This window comes from Onychostruthus taczanowskii, unplaced genomic scaffold (genome assembly GCF_017590055.1).
Source record: "Onychostruthus taczanowskii isolate IOZ18803 unplaced genomic scaffold, ASM1759005v1 scaffold49, whole genome shotgun sequence".
NCBI lineage: Eukaryota > Metazoa > Chordata > Aves > Passeriformes > Passeridae > Onychostruthus > Onychostruthus taczanowskii.
This window is the reverse complement of record NW_024502458.1, coordinates 2,985,981-3,001,728: the sequence shown is the minus strand read 5'-3', so window position 1 is coordinate 3,001,728 and position 15,748 is coordinate 2,985,981. Positions and strand designations below refer to the sequence as shown.

The 15,748-nt window shown below is 37.0% G+C and overlaps 1 protein-coding gene across 1 annotated transcript in view; it reads right to left on the bottom strand.

The window, feature by feature from the left end:
- The window catches only part of USH1C (USH1 protein network component harmonin), a 47,039-nt gene that overhangs the window by 24,040 nt on the left and 7,251 nt on the right, over window positions 1-15,748 (bottom strand). Inside the window, exons 5-14 of the mRNA XM_041414969.1 lie at window positions 10,447-10,555; window positions 10,327-10,351; window positions 9,570-9,627; window positions 8,555-8,658; window positions 7,269-7,353; window positions 6,821-6,880; window positions 6,517-6,573; window positions 4,420-4,562; window positions 3,723-3,788; window positions 1,100-1,224 (exon numbers count right to left, since the gene is read on the bottom strand). Of these exons, the coding sequence (XP_041270903.1) occupies window positions 1,100-1,224; window positions 3,723-3,788; window positions 4,420-4,562; window positions 6,517-6,573; window positions 6,821-6,880; window positions 7,269-7,353; window positions 8,555-8,658; window positions 9,570-9,627; window positions 10,327-10,351; window positions 10,447-10,555 (832 nt within the window). The remainder of the gene's footprint in view (window positions 1-1,099; window positions 1,225-3,722; window positions 3,789-4,419; window positions 4,563-6,516; window positions 6,574-6,820; window positions 6,881-7,268; window positions 7,354-8,554; window positions 8,659-9,569; window positions 9,628-10,326; window positions 10,352-10,446; window positions 10,556-15,748) is intronic.

The following is a 15,748-nucleotide window of genomic DNA, read 5'->3' as shown; positions in this document are numbered from 1 at the left end:
AATATCAGGTTAGGAATCAGCCCAGGTCTCCTATAAATTATGCAACAAGAGCTTTCCACATTTTTCTTTGTACAATACAATTTTAGTACACTCTCCACATACAATTTGCAGCTTCCAATTTAGCTTCTTAACTACCAGCTAAGTTCCAACTCTCTTAATTCCCTTTGGAAAGTAAGTCAGAAAGCCAGCAGCGTTCTGGACTGCATCAAGAGCAGCATGGGCAGCAGGGCAAGGGAGGCAGTTCTGCCCCTCTGCTCTGCTTCCATGAGACCCCTCCTGGAGTGCTGCATCCAGCTCTGGGGCTCCTAATGTAAGATGGATGTGGACCTGTTGAATAGGTCCAGCAGAGGGTCATGAAGATTATCAGAGGGCTGGAGCACCTCTGCTATGCAGAAAGGCTGAGGGAGTTAAGGCTGCTCAGCCTGGAGAAGAGAAGGCTGTTGGAAGACCTTAGGTCAGTCTTTCTGTACGTGAAAGGGACCACCAGAAAACTGCAAAGTAACTTTTTAAAAGGGCATGTAGTGACAGGACACAGGAGAAAGGCTTTAAACTAAAAGTGGATAGATCCAGGAAGAAATTCTTTACTGTAAGGCACTGGAACAGATTTCCCAGGGTAGGTGGTGGATGTCCTATGCCTGGCAGTGTTCAAGGCCAGGTTGGATGGGGCTCTGAGCAGCCTGATCTAGTGGAAGGTGTCCCTACCCATGGCAGGGGGTTGGAACAAAGTAATCTTTAAGATCCCTTCCAAGTCAAACTGTGAAAAGGTTGACAGGTAAACACTGAACAGAAACAACATGCAAAACAATGCAGCAAATTTCCAAGGTTGATGCTTCATACCATTTCTTAGTAAACCTTATTATTTTTATTTTTCCTGCTGCTGATTGTTGAAAACAGTGACTATTGGAATGGATGTAAATTTTGTAAGATAGGTACCTGTTAAGTAAGAGTTATTTAATAGATTTATCATATGTCTCCAGCCTTCTGAAAATAATCAATTCATAGCTAGCTTAACTTGGAGACAAAGTAGTGGTATATTCCATAGAGCTCAGTGATGTGTCTGAGACAAACAGAAGGAGGCAATTTGACATCAATTACTTACTTTTGTGTTTGGAACGAGGGGCAGAGTGCACTTCTGCAGTTACAGTTTTTAGAGACTTGGGTGGTTCTTTAGGACCCCAATCTTCTTCCCACTCCTTTTTAAATTTCTCTTCTTCTGCTGTTATCCTAGAGGAAGCAAATGCAATTAGACATTCTGAGTACAAAACCAACATCATCACTATATATTCATTACCATTATAATTTTTCTGCATATCTGTTTTTTCTCCTGAATATAAAACATAATAAACTGCTTCTTCTTCATAACTGAATTCCTTTCATCAATTTGTTTCACTTACTAAGCTACTAAGATAATTTTGAAAATACAGCATAAGATAGTCTCATTTAATATTTATAATTCTAAGGCCTATTATATAAATACCTGCACAGATACTAAGCCATGAGTCACTCACTATAGTACTGATACTCGCCTTAAATCAAGTAAAAAAAAAAAATCTCTCATTTAGCAATTTTTCATTTTAGGATGGGAATTACTTATTAGAAAAACTTGGAACACTGAGGGACAGAATATCTATCATACACCTAAATCAGGTGTCACAATGGCAAATTATACCTAAAAAATATGTGACTCCTCTATCTTTAAATCTATTTTGATGATTGCCTCCTAAACACATAGTTCTAGGTTGCCGTAAAAATACCATTGAAATGGAAACTATATGAAATTCTGCATTCTAGGAAAAAAAGGGAAAAATTAAAAAAGAGAGGAGAAAAATAGACAGGTACAGACAGAGAATGTGGGTGGTGCAGAGAGTGTCACAACTCAGGAAAAGAGCATGCAAAAGAAGTAAATTACCTAGTATGGAACCTTGATCAGAGAAAAAAAAAGGCGTTTCAAACAAAAATTCAGCAAATACCAAGTATGTCGCAGCAGAAGTGCTGAATAACCTAACAACATGTAGCTTCATATATGTTGTCTTAAATGATCCAAGATCTATTCTTGACTATACCTTGCCTTGAACTAGTAATATGGTGCCAAAATTTACCAGGTCTTAGATATATATGATGCTATTTATATTTGGATTATCTTTTGCATCTCTAAATTAGCTAAAGTAAATTGAAAAAATATTCACATGGAGTCAAAACACTCTTAAATCTGTAGCTGAGCTCACTATTTAAATATAGAGGCATTGTCAGGGAACAATGGACAAAATTTTTTTTCATTTAATTTTAGTTTTAAAAAGTTGGAGTTACAATGTAACTTGCAGTACATAGTTAGGGACATTTGCCATTTAGGCACGTACAAAATTTTTTCATATGTGAGATACCAAAAAAGGGCACAGTGACTTTATACAAGGAACTCCTGCAGGAAGGATTCTTAGAAGAAGGCAAGGCATGATACTCACAAACAATTAATACAGAAAAATATAATATTTTAGCCTGCCACACCTGCTCATCAAATCTCAGCTTTAGACTTCACCTAGGTTCCTCTACTACCATTCTCCCTCTTCCTCACCCACCAGATCGACACCAACTTAACAGTTTTGATTGTGATATGGAAAAGCTTAAAAATGCCTGAGCAACACTTAAAAATTATACAAGGAAGTATAAAGCTGTGCTAGACTTTCCAATGAGCAGCCCTCAGGGCATGAGAGCCCTCCGTGAGTGAGTAAAGATGCTCTTAGTGCAGAACAACACAGCAGACATCCAACATCCATTATAACAGACAGGCAATCTAGATTTGGAGAACAGAACCATCCTTCACCTGTGATGGTCTGCTTTTATAGCAGCTTTTGGCAATTGCAGGAATTTCTATATAGGCCACAAATAAAGAACAGGATGTTACCAGCTCCCTGGGATCAGAAAAGGGAAATGCATAAGAATTCATCCATGTGCTGTTGTAGAGCCCACAGCAGGACTGCCAGAAGATTTTTCTCTTGTGACAGCTGGGGAATATATTTCTTTATGCACCTTATAAATTCAGAAATCCCTGCTCTTTTTCTATCAGAAAATTTTAGCTAATACAGATACATGAAAAGAGACTTAAATGAACTAAATTAATTAAAACCCCTTAATATGTCAAAGGGGCAAATCCAAAGCCTTGAGGGTCAGTTCTAGCCCTAAAAGGCTGAATCAAAACAGATGTTACTCTGCAATTTGCATTTTCATGCAATTTCCTGGCATCATTTAGAAGTTAATTACTGTGATAACAGGTTTATTTCAAACTTCCAAATGTAAAAGAATGCTTAAGTTAAAAATATAGTACTGATCTGTTTCTTACCAGTACTGCTTTTTTTTCTCTTAGAATTAAATGTAGTGTTTCAGTGACAACAGAGTAAACAAGTTCTGGACATAGAATTTTCTTAAGTTTCTCTATATATTAATAATACTTCTAAAATAAGTGCTCAACTTCAACTTTACACTGAATTTATTATTGCTTCATGTTTACTTATAATCCTAATGTTTACAGGTGCTGATTTTCAGATCAGTTTCCTATTCTTTAACTGTGGTGTACTTACTGATATGTACTGGATCCTACCTTTAGCTAAATGGAAATAATACACAATTTTATTAGAAAGCACTATGCAGAATGTTTTCAGCAGATCTAATCTAATACACAAGGAATCCCTTTCCAGGTGGCACATTGCCTGTGTAAGGTTTTTACTCACTGCTCTATTTCTCTTCGATATCTCTCTTCTTCCTCTGCAGCCTTCTGGGAAATCTCCAGCTTTCTTCTATAGTAAGTGGAATTAGGACAACATGATAAAAATAGTATTTTCTGAGTAAGAACCTTAGCAAAGTGTATCAGCATATAGTTAGTTAAAGTTAAAAATAATACATTTGTATTGGGGGAAAATACCCTGTTTTAAAAGTCATCTTTAAGACACCAAAGGTTCACTATGGTTTCCTAGGAACCTTGAGAACATTCCTGACCATCTGGATAATAAGGGCATATAATCTACTTAATTCTTTAAGTTAAGTCTTCTGAGGCAATACTATACTGTGTTTTTGTACGAGTATAAAATTTCTAACTGTCTTGCTAAAAATAAAGCATGAGTGAATAGCATCAGGAAAATAATGACTATCACACTGAATCATTGGGGTATGACAGTCAGGGAGCAGAGTGACCCTTCTGCTCAAGATGGCTTTGAATGATATGAGCTTTGAAAGCCCAGAATATCAAGAGCATCATAGGACAAACATTTTATGAACAGAGCCTCTGCAAAACCAAAACAAAGTTAATCCAAGTTGAGAATCATCTCACTTCTGTGAGAAATATCACAGAAATATTTATGTGATCCTGTCTGCCATGTCCTGTCCAAATCCAAGCTAAATTTTTCAGGCTGTCCTATAGAGAGTTCTCACAATCTCTCTTTCTCTTGCTGCTCTTTGATGATTTTGTTGGTCTCCAGTGCAAGCCGCTTCTGATGCATTAACTCCTGGCGTTCCTGCTCACGGAGACGTGCTTCTCTTTGCCTTTCTTCTTCAGTCATGAACAGCTCCTTGCCCTGCAATCAGAACCACCACCCCCATCAGTTGGGAAAATATCTAATGAATGCAGTTCTTCTAGGAGATAATTCAAACCCAATTACATAGTAGCACATCTGTGGATGCTGACAGTCTGGACAGAGAGAAAGTCAAATAAACTTTCCCAGGTGTTATTCTGGAGGAGCTTGAGGAAGTTTATTTGACTTCCTCTCTGACCAGACTGTCAGCATCCACAGCGTATCTGCCATTTCCTCACATTGCTCTTCCTGAGGAACACACCCTGGAAGATCCTCAAAGACCTGACTGCTTACTCCAAGGAGCTATTCTAGTTTCAGCCTCTCAGTTACTATGTACCAAACACCTCAGACAAGGTTTGCAACTACTGAAGTCAACAACAATACCACAGGGATCACAAACACATGCTCAGTGTGTCATCCAGAAAAAAATTCACATTATACTTGCTTGAAATCTCACTGAGCAATGAAATGCCAGAGAACAGAACACTGAATGATTCCCAATGTGAAGACAACTACATAGTTACTTTATTTTAATGCTCTTATGCCTGGCTGCTGCAGAAATGTGTTATCATTCAGGAACCCAAATACAGGACATGTACATCCCCAAAACACTGTACAGTTTATGTATTTCAGTTTGTTCAGTTTATATGCTTCAGTTGGTTCTTGTTTCATTTGCTTTACAATTAAGACACTATTTCCTGTTCAAGAAAGATATTTCCATACTCCTATAGGTAGAACACTTTGATAACATTAATCTAATTTTCATTTCCGAAATTAAAATCCCATGTTAATTAGGAATGTAGGATTTTTCCTATCTCTAAAGACCCAAGTAGACATCTTGAACAAAACCAGGCATTGAGGAATGTCTTTGCACCACAATAGGGAAACTGTTTTCTTATGCTATCTGTTCTCCAGTCAAAGATGTCTATTGAGAGATGATGCAAGGTGAAGGAGTGAGGAACCGAGGAGTTCCATAGCAACAATTTGCCATTTTAAGGATATCACCCCAGTGATGCATGCTGAGGTAGAACTCATATTTTTAAAGTTGTTAACATAACTGGGAGTTGAAACTAAGCCCTTAGGATGTTGAATTCCTGGACCTTAATCAGCTAGCCCAGAGTATTTGTTTAAAAAATCTCTACAGTGCCTTTGGACCACTTCATCTTTTGTTACCATAAGAGTAGATCAAATAAACTACTAATTCCTTAATGTAGCTACACAGCATACATGAGCCCTTAGGAAGTAGCTGAAGTGACTTCTTAAATCTTTTTTTCCCCTATTTAATTAGTTGCACGGCAATTAGAAAACACTGTCTTTGATTAGTCTATGGAACTTGATTATCTTCTTGTATACAACTACACACTGTCTATAAGAAGGATTAAAGCAATAAAAACATTAAAAAATTTATTTTAAGTCACACTGAAGTCAGAGGGAGGATTTAATTAATTTCAGCTGGCTTTAGATTAGACCCCAAAGGCTTATAGTTCTGTTGCACAGAACTGTGGAAATGAAAAATTGAGCAATTTTCTGTGTGTCAATACACTAATGGGATCAGATAAACAGTTACAAAAGGAAGTAATTTGGAATAAAACTAAGGCATCAGCTATTCAGGATTAAAAATTATTTGTTTCCAATCCAATTCACCTCTCAGGTTTCAGCAGAAGCAGATATCTATTAGAACAGAACCTCTCAAACATGAGAGACCATTACAATGAAGTTAACTTCCATCCCTTGTCAAGAAAATGATTTTGCATTGGCCCACAACCATGTTTATTTGACAATACTTGGTATGGTATGAAAGAATAACACACCACTCAAAACTGTCCTGGTTTGACAGAGGTATAGATCTTGTACAGAAACACAGGTTTTGTTTTTATCCATTTATTTTTACCATTTATTTACTTACACAGCAATTTTCTGCTTGCAAATGTTCTGCTTTTACAAATATACTACTTACAGCGCCTGCTACCACAGAGATAGTCAAAGTACGGCTACTCTTGAGCACTCTGACAGCCTGCAAATTAAAACAAAACAAAAATCAGTGTGAAAGAAGTGATAAAAGGCCAGCATAATGCTAGTTACCAAGGCTGGAATTTCCAGAACTAAATAGAGTGGTAGGTATGCAAATATCCAAAATGCCATGTTCAATACCCAAAGCCTTGAGTCAGTAGCCAAGTATTAAAACATACTTTTTTGGACAGGACAGATGTTTAATAAGCTGACAACTACAAATCCAGGGAATTAAGAAGACTTGCTTTTACCTCTTTATGATCCACGTTAGAAAAGTCCACTCCATTCACCTCAACAATCTGATCACCAACCTAAAGGAATTAATGCAAATTTTAGTACAGATGCTAAGTTAGTACATATATTCAATGAAAACAGAAAGAGATGTGCTCTCTAACACCCCTCACACAACAATCATGGGTACTGTGCAAGGGGAACAGACTGGAAACTGGTCTGGCTTGCACATACTCCTACACTGGGATCTGCTATTGCCACTGCTTGGGATCAAATCCTCAGCTTGAAAGAGTGTTGGTCTGACTCAGGTCAGTCATGTTCTTCAAATTTCAGAAAACTAGCTTTGTTTGAAATGTAATCACCAGATATTTCTTTCCCATGGGGAGAAAAACTCCCAGGAATCCCTGGAGTTTTCAATACAAAACAAGAATTCCTTCTGGTACCTACCTTGGAAGGTGACAAACTTACCTCCAAGCCCACCTCTGCTGAAAGAGAACCTGGCTTAACATTGCTGATAAAAATGCCTGGCTTTTGTGTTGGACCACTGGAAATACTGGAAATGTAAAAAATCCCAAACATTAATTGGATAATATTTATAAAATAATATTTATGAGGAATACAGTGTTATAGAGTGATTAATTTTAGTTGTTTCTTCATAATTTTTTTTTTGCCTAAAGAATATTTATGGTATTAGCCAATTCTGAAACAAACACCAAAACTTACCAGTACTCACACAATGGTTTATCATCCTATTTTCCTATTCTCTACCCCACAGAACTGGTTTAAAAGAAAAATAGTCAAGCTTCTGTATTTTGCCTTACATGCTGAAACTTTTAGGTATGCTGACCTACACTGTCTAAAGGATTGGGGCACCAATGATATTTGAAAGTGAGCAACTAACACAATGAAGAATTACTAATTATTCACTGAACTGCAAGATCCTGTATGTATAAAATACTGTTATTTTGTTAGGATTATTTATTAGGAGCAAGAAGGATGTTTCATCCAGAGGCCAAAATCTAGCTCAGGAACTTTAAGCTGCCATCTAAACTGGGCCTAGATACAGAAACTACTTTTGTAGATTATATATTCAACAAGTGATGCTGAGCCGCTCCTCAAGGTTTGTAAATAATTAAAAAAACCCCTTTACATCCTCCAAATTAAAGGAGAATAAAGGCCTGACAATTAGAACTATATATTTCTAAATATATAATAAATCCTATGATATCCCTTCTACTCGAAAACCTCCATAAGTATTGCAACAACAGGAGTCCAAGAATCCCAGAATCATATTTCTAAAAAGCCTTGCAAATTCAAGATTAATTTTAGGAGCTGGATGTAGCTTTGTGATGGTGTTTTAGTTCTGAAAAGGGTCAGAGAAGGCAGAGGGCAAACCTGGCGGTGGACAGTGCTGGAATTTGCTATATCACTGAGCAGCACTTTTAAGTATTTAAAAATGCAAAAGCATTTAAAAGAACCAATTCCATGACAAGTTGTATTAAGGCACTTTCAGTCTGCTCTTATTTTTAAATTTTAAAGTTTTTTTCTTCATGACAGAACTTTTAACACAGGTACTTATGCTTTGCCTAAAAATCTGTAACATGTGCCTCAGATATCCTGCTGTTACAGTTTGCCTTCCTGATCCAGCATGGATCTTTATTTTCCTGACAACATATCCAAAAAGGATGGGCATAACTGCCTTGAGTGTCTCCTTTAAAAATCAGTGACATTAAATAAAAAAAACATATACCCACCTGCATCCCATACCTTTTGTACCAATCAAGCTAATGAAGACTTTCTTCTCTTTACTGTCTCTCCCTCCAGAAGAAGCAAGTCCAGCAACACTGCCCTTTCCTTCCTGTAGAGGGATTAAACAATGCTGCAGATGTTAATTCTGTCTTGAATTTGTATCAAGACTACTATAAAATTTCATGTAGCCAGCATGAATCCCAGCCAGCATTAAGATAAGATTCAAGGTCCTATTCAAGGCTCCAAGGTCCTGCTGGAAATGAATGTGAGGTAATTTCAGTGGAGCTGCATAGCTGAGGTGAAAGACTGAACTTATCTGTTTGCAGAAGATTACTTAAATAGTCAAATTTTGTCTTCAGAAAAGAGTGGAGGAAAATTAGAGGAAAGTGATACGGAAAAATAATAATTTAGATTATTGTTCCCTGAAAAAAGGGCTGGAGAAATACATAAGGCTCACTATTTAAGTAAGTCTTTCTTCCTGAATGCAAAAGAACAGTAATTGTGGTGTTTCTTTTCACTTCTGCAACCCTTAGAAGTCACTTGCATTCAAAGTTGTAATTCCTCCACTAATACACCTAAAATAGGCCAAATAATCTGATAAAGATTTATACAGTAGAGCTAAGCCTGGGAAGTTAATATAATTGTGGTGTTTCTTTTCACTTCTGCAACCCTTAGAAGTCACTTGCATTCAAAGTTGTAATTCCTCCACTAATACACCTAAAATAGGCCAAATAATCTGATAAAGATTTATACAGTAGAGCCTGGGAAGTTAATACGCTCAAGCAAAATGAAGAAGCAATTAATGAGTAAAAGCTATTTCATTTGTCTCCTGCCCTTTCCTTACCTAATAGCTCTAGAATAATTTCATATCACAAAAGATATTCCTCACAGAATACTTTCAACAAGATAGTGCATTATAGTAATGCATACAATAGCTTCTGTGATAAGGTCAGAGGAGAAAGTGTTTCAGAACCATTACAGATTGCCCAGAAGACATTTAACAAAATATTGATCTCTTACCCCAGACTCTGACACAAACTGATCCACATATTGCCATTTAAGGGGTTCATCTGGTGAACTGAAAGGAAAAAATAATTTCAAATAATGAGACAAAATAAATGTCAATGTGTTCCAGAAGCTACTTTGGAACAAAGCCTTCTGTTTTGCATCCACAACTTTCTTTGGATACTATTCACATTTGGTTTATTTTCCAGCAATTTAAACAGAACATTAAACAAGAGTACAATTATTTGGGCTAGTAAAGGTTGAATATAAAATTGATAAAGGCCTCCCAGGTGGAACAATTTCAGGAAACTCAGAGGAAGACTGTAAAACAAACTGTAACCACTCAAACATCTTAACAAATGTCTATGCAGACCAACACTTCCTGTCATTAACACTTCTCAAACATTCTACCTAAAGATTCAGCTTTTCAAAAAAAATCAGAAAACCAAAACCATTTTAAATTTTTCTAAACTCTGAAGCCATCATCAAATGCTACATGCACAAAGAAACAGTGGAGCTCTCTGCTAAACTAGGTGCATTGATAATTAAATTTCCAGGAGATATCTGTGACAAATGAGGAAATAGAAATTGGTTCATTTAAGTAGGCAACTGGTATAATATCAGATTCATCAAGCAAGACATCTGCCTGTTCATCAAAAAGGATGTGACATTTTAATCAGCATTCACACATTTTCATAATTAAACACAGATTCTTTGGATAGAAGAGGCTGTGTGAAAATTAATAACCTATTTTCAAATGAAAAGCCATTACCTTTTGACAGGTATCATGCCAATATCTGAAAAAGAAAAATACTTTGTTAGGTTTCTGCAGACCACAAGCATCCCTTAATAGCAATCATTGGTGATAGAGGTGATTTTTTGTGTTACTTACGTCTAACTTTTATGGACACGACTTTCTTTGTACGAATGAGGTTGATGACTTCTTCGTGTGTGCATGACGAAATGGAATATCCATTTATGCGCACTATCTCATCCCCAACCTCACAAACAGAAGTGAGAAAAAAAATGTAATTGTGAATTAATAATTATAGAAGTTTTTAAGATTGAATACAATCTGGCAATCATTTTGTTGCAAAGGTTAGATAATGTCGATTCATGAATACTTTCTGAATCTCAGGTAACGTCAGATCAGACTTACCTGTATTTGCTTTGAATTAATACCAAACACCAAAAGAGCAAATTAATGGCCAAATAACAATTTTATAAATACTGTCCACTATACATCAGATTTGCACTCCACAGATTACCTTAAAAACAAGAGTCTGTTTTAATTCAAATAATTTTGGAATTATTTTCTTCTTCTATACTTCAGAAGTTAAAGTTTGCTTTTGCCATATGTTTTCTGAAATAGCTTCCTTAATACATTTGATCAATAGGAAACTATACTTAGTCTTATTGTGCCTGATCTTAGACTGAGAAAATGCATTATTTTAAGGGATTTTACCTCTTTGTCTTTGTTTGGGGACCCTGCTAACATTTATTAGCAATCCAATGACAGCATCCCAAGGACATTCCCTGTCAGTATTCAATTCAGCAGTGTAGAACAGACAAGGTGCTTCAGCCACTTCTGCAAAATTTCAAATCTTATTTATCAAAGTACAACCAAAAAGTTTCTCTTCCTCTAATATAAATCCAAATTTGATATGCTATGATGATTAGAGACAATTTTCCAAGTTTTTATGAACTCTGCCCAATGATCCTCCTACCCAGCTAGGCTGAGAAGGAATCAGTGATGAAGACACTGCCTACTTCATTTAAGGCAGTGCCTTATTATCAGCTCAAGATTACAATGAAAAATGCCAGGTCCTGGCTGAAGCACCATAAGCAAAGACTTTTACTTGATGTGAACCACATGATGTGGCTGTATGAAAATTAGTGAATGATTCCTTCCATTATCAATGCAGATCAATCCACTGCACAGTAAAATATACAATCAATTACCATGAAATTACCTTAACAAACCATCAACGGTATCATCTTATACCTCTGATCTCCACATGGACAAAGACAAATACTTTGGGTCCTTTCTAGTAGCATTTCCTCTGAACTATTGTAAATGTTTGTTATGTAAAATATATTTGATGAAACTCTTCTCATTAACACTAACTGCATGGGGTTTTGTTCTCAGTCAGTGAAACTTAAATGTGTCTGGTTTCATGGCAGCATTATCCCTAGTTAATGATTGCCTAAAATGTTCCATTTAAAGACTCAAGTGTCAAGCTTCCAAATTTCACTTTAGGCTTAAAGGTTTCCATGTTGGTATCTGCATTAGGTTGATTTCAAGTTTCAGCAAAGCTAAAGAAACTATACTTTTATTCAACAAAATTTAGGTGGAATGCATTATCAAGGTCGTTTAAAAAAAAAAATCTTCAATTACTTTATGAGAGGCTCTGTGCTTTCATTTTACATGAGAGGACTGAGTGAAATTGGAAGTAGAAATTCCTCAATATAGCCTGTATTCTACAGACTTTAACACACACAGGGACATGACATTGGGTGACAGGACATTAGGCATGCTATCACGTTCTGCCTTTTTTCATATTGCAATAATGCCTTGAATGATCTTCCTACTGTGATCTGGTGAATCAAAAAAAAAAAAAAAAAAAAAGCACAAGCAAAAAACCCCATAAATGTATCTTCTTTATTTCTTTCACAAGCTTTTCTAATTCTTCTGGGAAGTGTCTCATGCTCTGTAATGCTACACAAAACATTAACTTGTGCACTATACCAGCATTGCTCATGGTCACACTTTCCACTGAAGCTGAGGATTTTTGTCTGACACAACACAGCACCAGAAGGTAACAAAAGCAAATAAAACCGTCCTGCAGAAGGGAGCACACTCGCAGAGGCAAAATAGGACTGTGGTCCCTAGCCCCTGACCAGTGGGACATCCACTCCCTCTGCTGGGCATCTAAAAAAATCTCATCCAGGGCAATGGCCTGCACTCCTAAGAGCTTGACTGTCAGATTTTTAAAATAATCTTTAGTAACAGCAGAAATAGGTCAGTAACGAAGGCTTTTGGACATACAACCTGTGGTAAAAACACAGAATCAGACAAGAAGAGCAGATGAGGTCTGCATTTTGTAGTTACACCCCTGATAGCTTTTGCTGTCACTCACTAACTTGTGCCAAATATTCAAACCCATGTCCATCCACCCTATTCATTTTCTGTTGATTTTACATATGTGGCAAAGGGGGAGGGTGGGCTCTTTGTTTGGTTTTCTTTTAGTTCAAGATCCCCCCTTTACTCACATCTTCCACATCATGCAGACTGTAACAGAGCATGGAGCTTGGGTTTGCACAAACCTGATTCTTTAAAAGAGTAACCTATCATGCTGTTATGGGCTGCAACGCCTTAACACACAGAAATCTCCAGTTTTAGGGCTGCAAATGACAGTGCCATCCTGGGGCTTCTGTACCAGCAGAATTCACGTTGTTCTGAGGATGTCAGCATTCACTGAGTCAAATCTGTTCTCATCTCCCCAAGAGGCACTTGCAAAATTGTCAATGCACACAAGAGCATATTTATTTTCCCTCCAGTATGGGAATGAGCTTTTCCCATACAGATATATTTAACACTCTCCTTTACTAGACTGCCATCTTATTTCTGAAACTCAACACTCTTCACTCAGCCTAATGACATTTGTATCACTGACAGATAATGACTGAGGCTGCTGTACAAATAACCCAATCTAGGCTGAAGTAAAGGAGATGTATAGGCATACAGCAAACTGCTTCTCTTTAGGATATTTGAACAGCTTTTCCTGAACAATGGTGTCTAATACTGGAATGGTATCTAATAGCTGTTTTCATGTATTTTGTTACTTTTGTACAGGTATCACTGTATACCAAGCTAATGAATCAGAGCTGTAGAGATAAAAGTCTGCGGGACTGAGCAGAGTAGAACAATTATTTTGGTATTATATCACAGTTTCCCCTTTCCCTATCTAACAGGGAGATGACAGACTTTTTAGAAAAAAGATGCAAACCTAACTTTTCTCAAGTAAAATGCCTATTATTTCTGACTTTTAACATGAGAAATATAATATTTAGTGCTTCTAGGAAATTGAAGGGCTTCATATAATAACATCAACTGTTTCAAATTTCCCATTTTGTATGCTGCTTCCACTTTCATCATTCACACCAATCTCTTTGTATTCAGCAGAATCCTCACACACAAGTATCAAAAAGCAGTGTGGGGGGGAGAGATGAAGTCCATTTCTTAATGGAAGGACAAAACACTTGTGCCTTTTAGAGAAGTCGTGGTCAAAGTAGTCAAACCTACAAGTGCCACAGAGAACCTTCATTGTTATTTCGTTATTTTACTGTAATTTGGAAACTACCTCAAGGAGAAAACACACAATTTGAACTGGAAATTTTAAAAGCAGCAGGACGTAAAACTGATGGTATAATAGAAAATCATTACACCTTTCTCAGACAGCATTTTTGGGGGATTGAAAATGTGTAGAGATTTTGTTAAATAAATCAGGTGGGTGAAATTTCAGAAGCATTTGGCTCCACTGAGAGACAGCAATTTAGAACAATGGGCTGCCTGTCAGGTCTTGTTATTCAGTGAGGTTCAGAAAGTGCCTAGTGCCACCTATTATTCAGGCACTTTAGGCTGAGCTTTAATACCACATATCAAAAACCAGAAGCCAGGCAGTTACAGGAGCTGCAACACACCATCTGCCCATATGAATTCATATAATCTAACCCTAACAAATTCAGAATCAGTCTCAAGCATTCTTTCCCCTTATTGTTCCTACTTTGTCAGCTAAACCCTAACAATGTTCTCAGTTACAACAGTTTGCACGCTCCAGCCCAAAGATCCTTTACAATCCCCCCCACTGTCACCAACATGTCCAACAATGACCTTGGTCACAGAAAGCCATGTGGCCTTTTTGTCTACAGAGAAAGCAGGAAAACCAACATCCTAGTTAGAGCACAACAGCTGAACATCACTCCTTATCTAGCGATTGTGTCAAAACATTAGTCTGAAACAACCAGAGAAGCAGAGCTGCAACAGAGCATTAACATCAATGTATTAGAATGGCAATTTAAGGCAGTGGCTAGTAAGTTCTTTACTGATCAGCATCATTAGCACCTTTCAATATTTTCCAGAAGATGTTTACAAAAGCCATATAAGTGACTGGTCTTGATCTTTGAGGAAGGAAGCAGAGGGAATCTCTCCTATTGAGCTCACCACAGCCCGGGAACAACTCCCTTGTCTACACTTCCCATTCTTGCTGTGTAACGCAGAAGAAGATGAGGTAAATGAACTTCTGTAGTGCAAACTGAGAGGGTGCATCAATGTCCTTTTCTGCATTTGCCCACTGGCAAATTCCATGCTAAAATTAGACTGACAACACACGGAGCACAAGATTTGTGCTGAGCTATAACACCCTCTCAGTTCTAACCACAGGACTTGTGGTTTTGTTCCAAGGAGTTTCTAAAGCATCCCCCTGGATGCACCTGTCATGCATGCCAGTCCTGCACCTGTGCAGAGCAGGCTGACAGAAGACGGAATTAATTCAAAGGTGATTCTGGATGGGATATATAAGTATGAATGCACAAACAGAAGGGAATGCACAAGCATGCAAACAGAAAGAGGAACAGTTTAAATTTTAGAAAGCTTTCAGCATGAGTGACACAAACACAGAAACCTAACTTCAACCACCTTGTTGACAGATATTTATTTTTATTTTTTCATCTAAGAGATTTGTGAGATAATACTGAAGCATATCTACAAAAACATGCTAGCTTAATTAAACACTGTAATGAATCATGCTAGTCTAATATATTTTAGACTAGTGTTAAACACAATCCTTAGCCATTGATACAGCAAATATTCAGACTGGACAAATTAGAAGTAGCCAGGCATATTAAATATATTATATTATCCTTTCCAAATCCTTAGCCATTGATACAGCAAATATTCAGACTGGACAAATTAAAAGTAGCCAGGCATATTATCCTTTCCAGTCAGAAATTCAGACCTTTAATATACCTTCTCATATTCAAAGTCTGATAGAAAGATGCAGACATTTGGCACAGCAATTTCTCACTTCTCTCTTCCCTAAGCAATTCAAAAAGAATTCCCCACATTCAAAAAGAAACCAAACACCCAAAACTTCATTAATTCAATTTATACACATAATTATTTTTGTCAACCT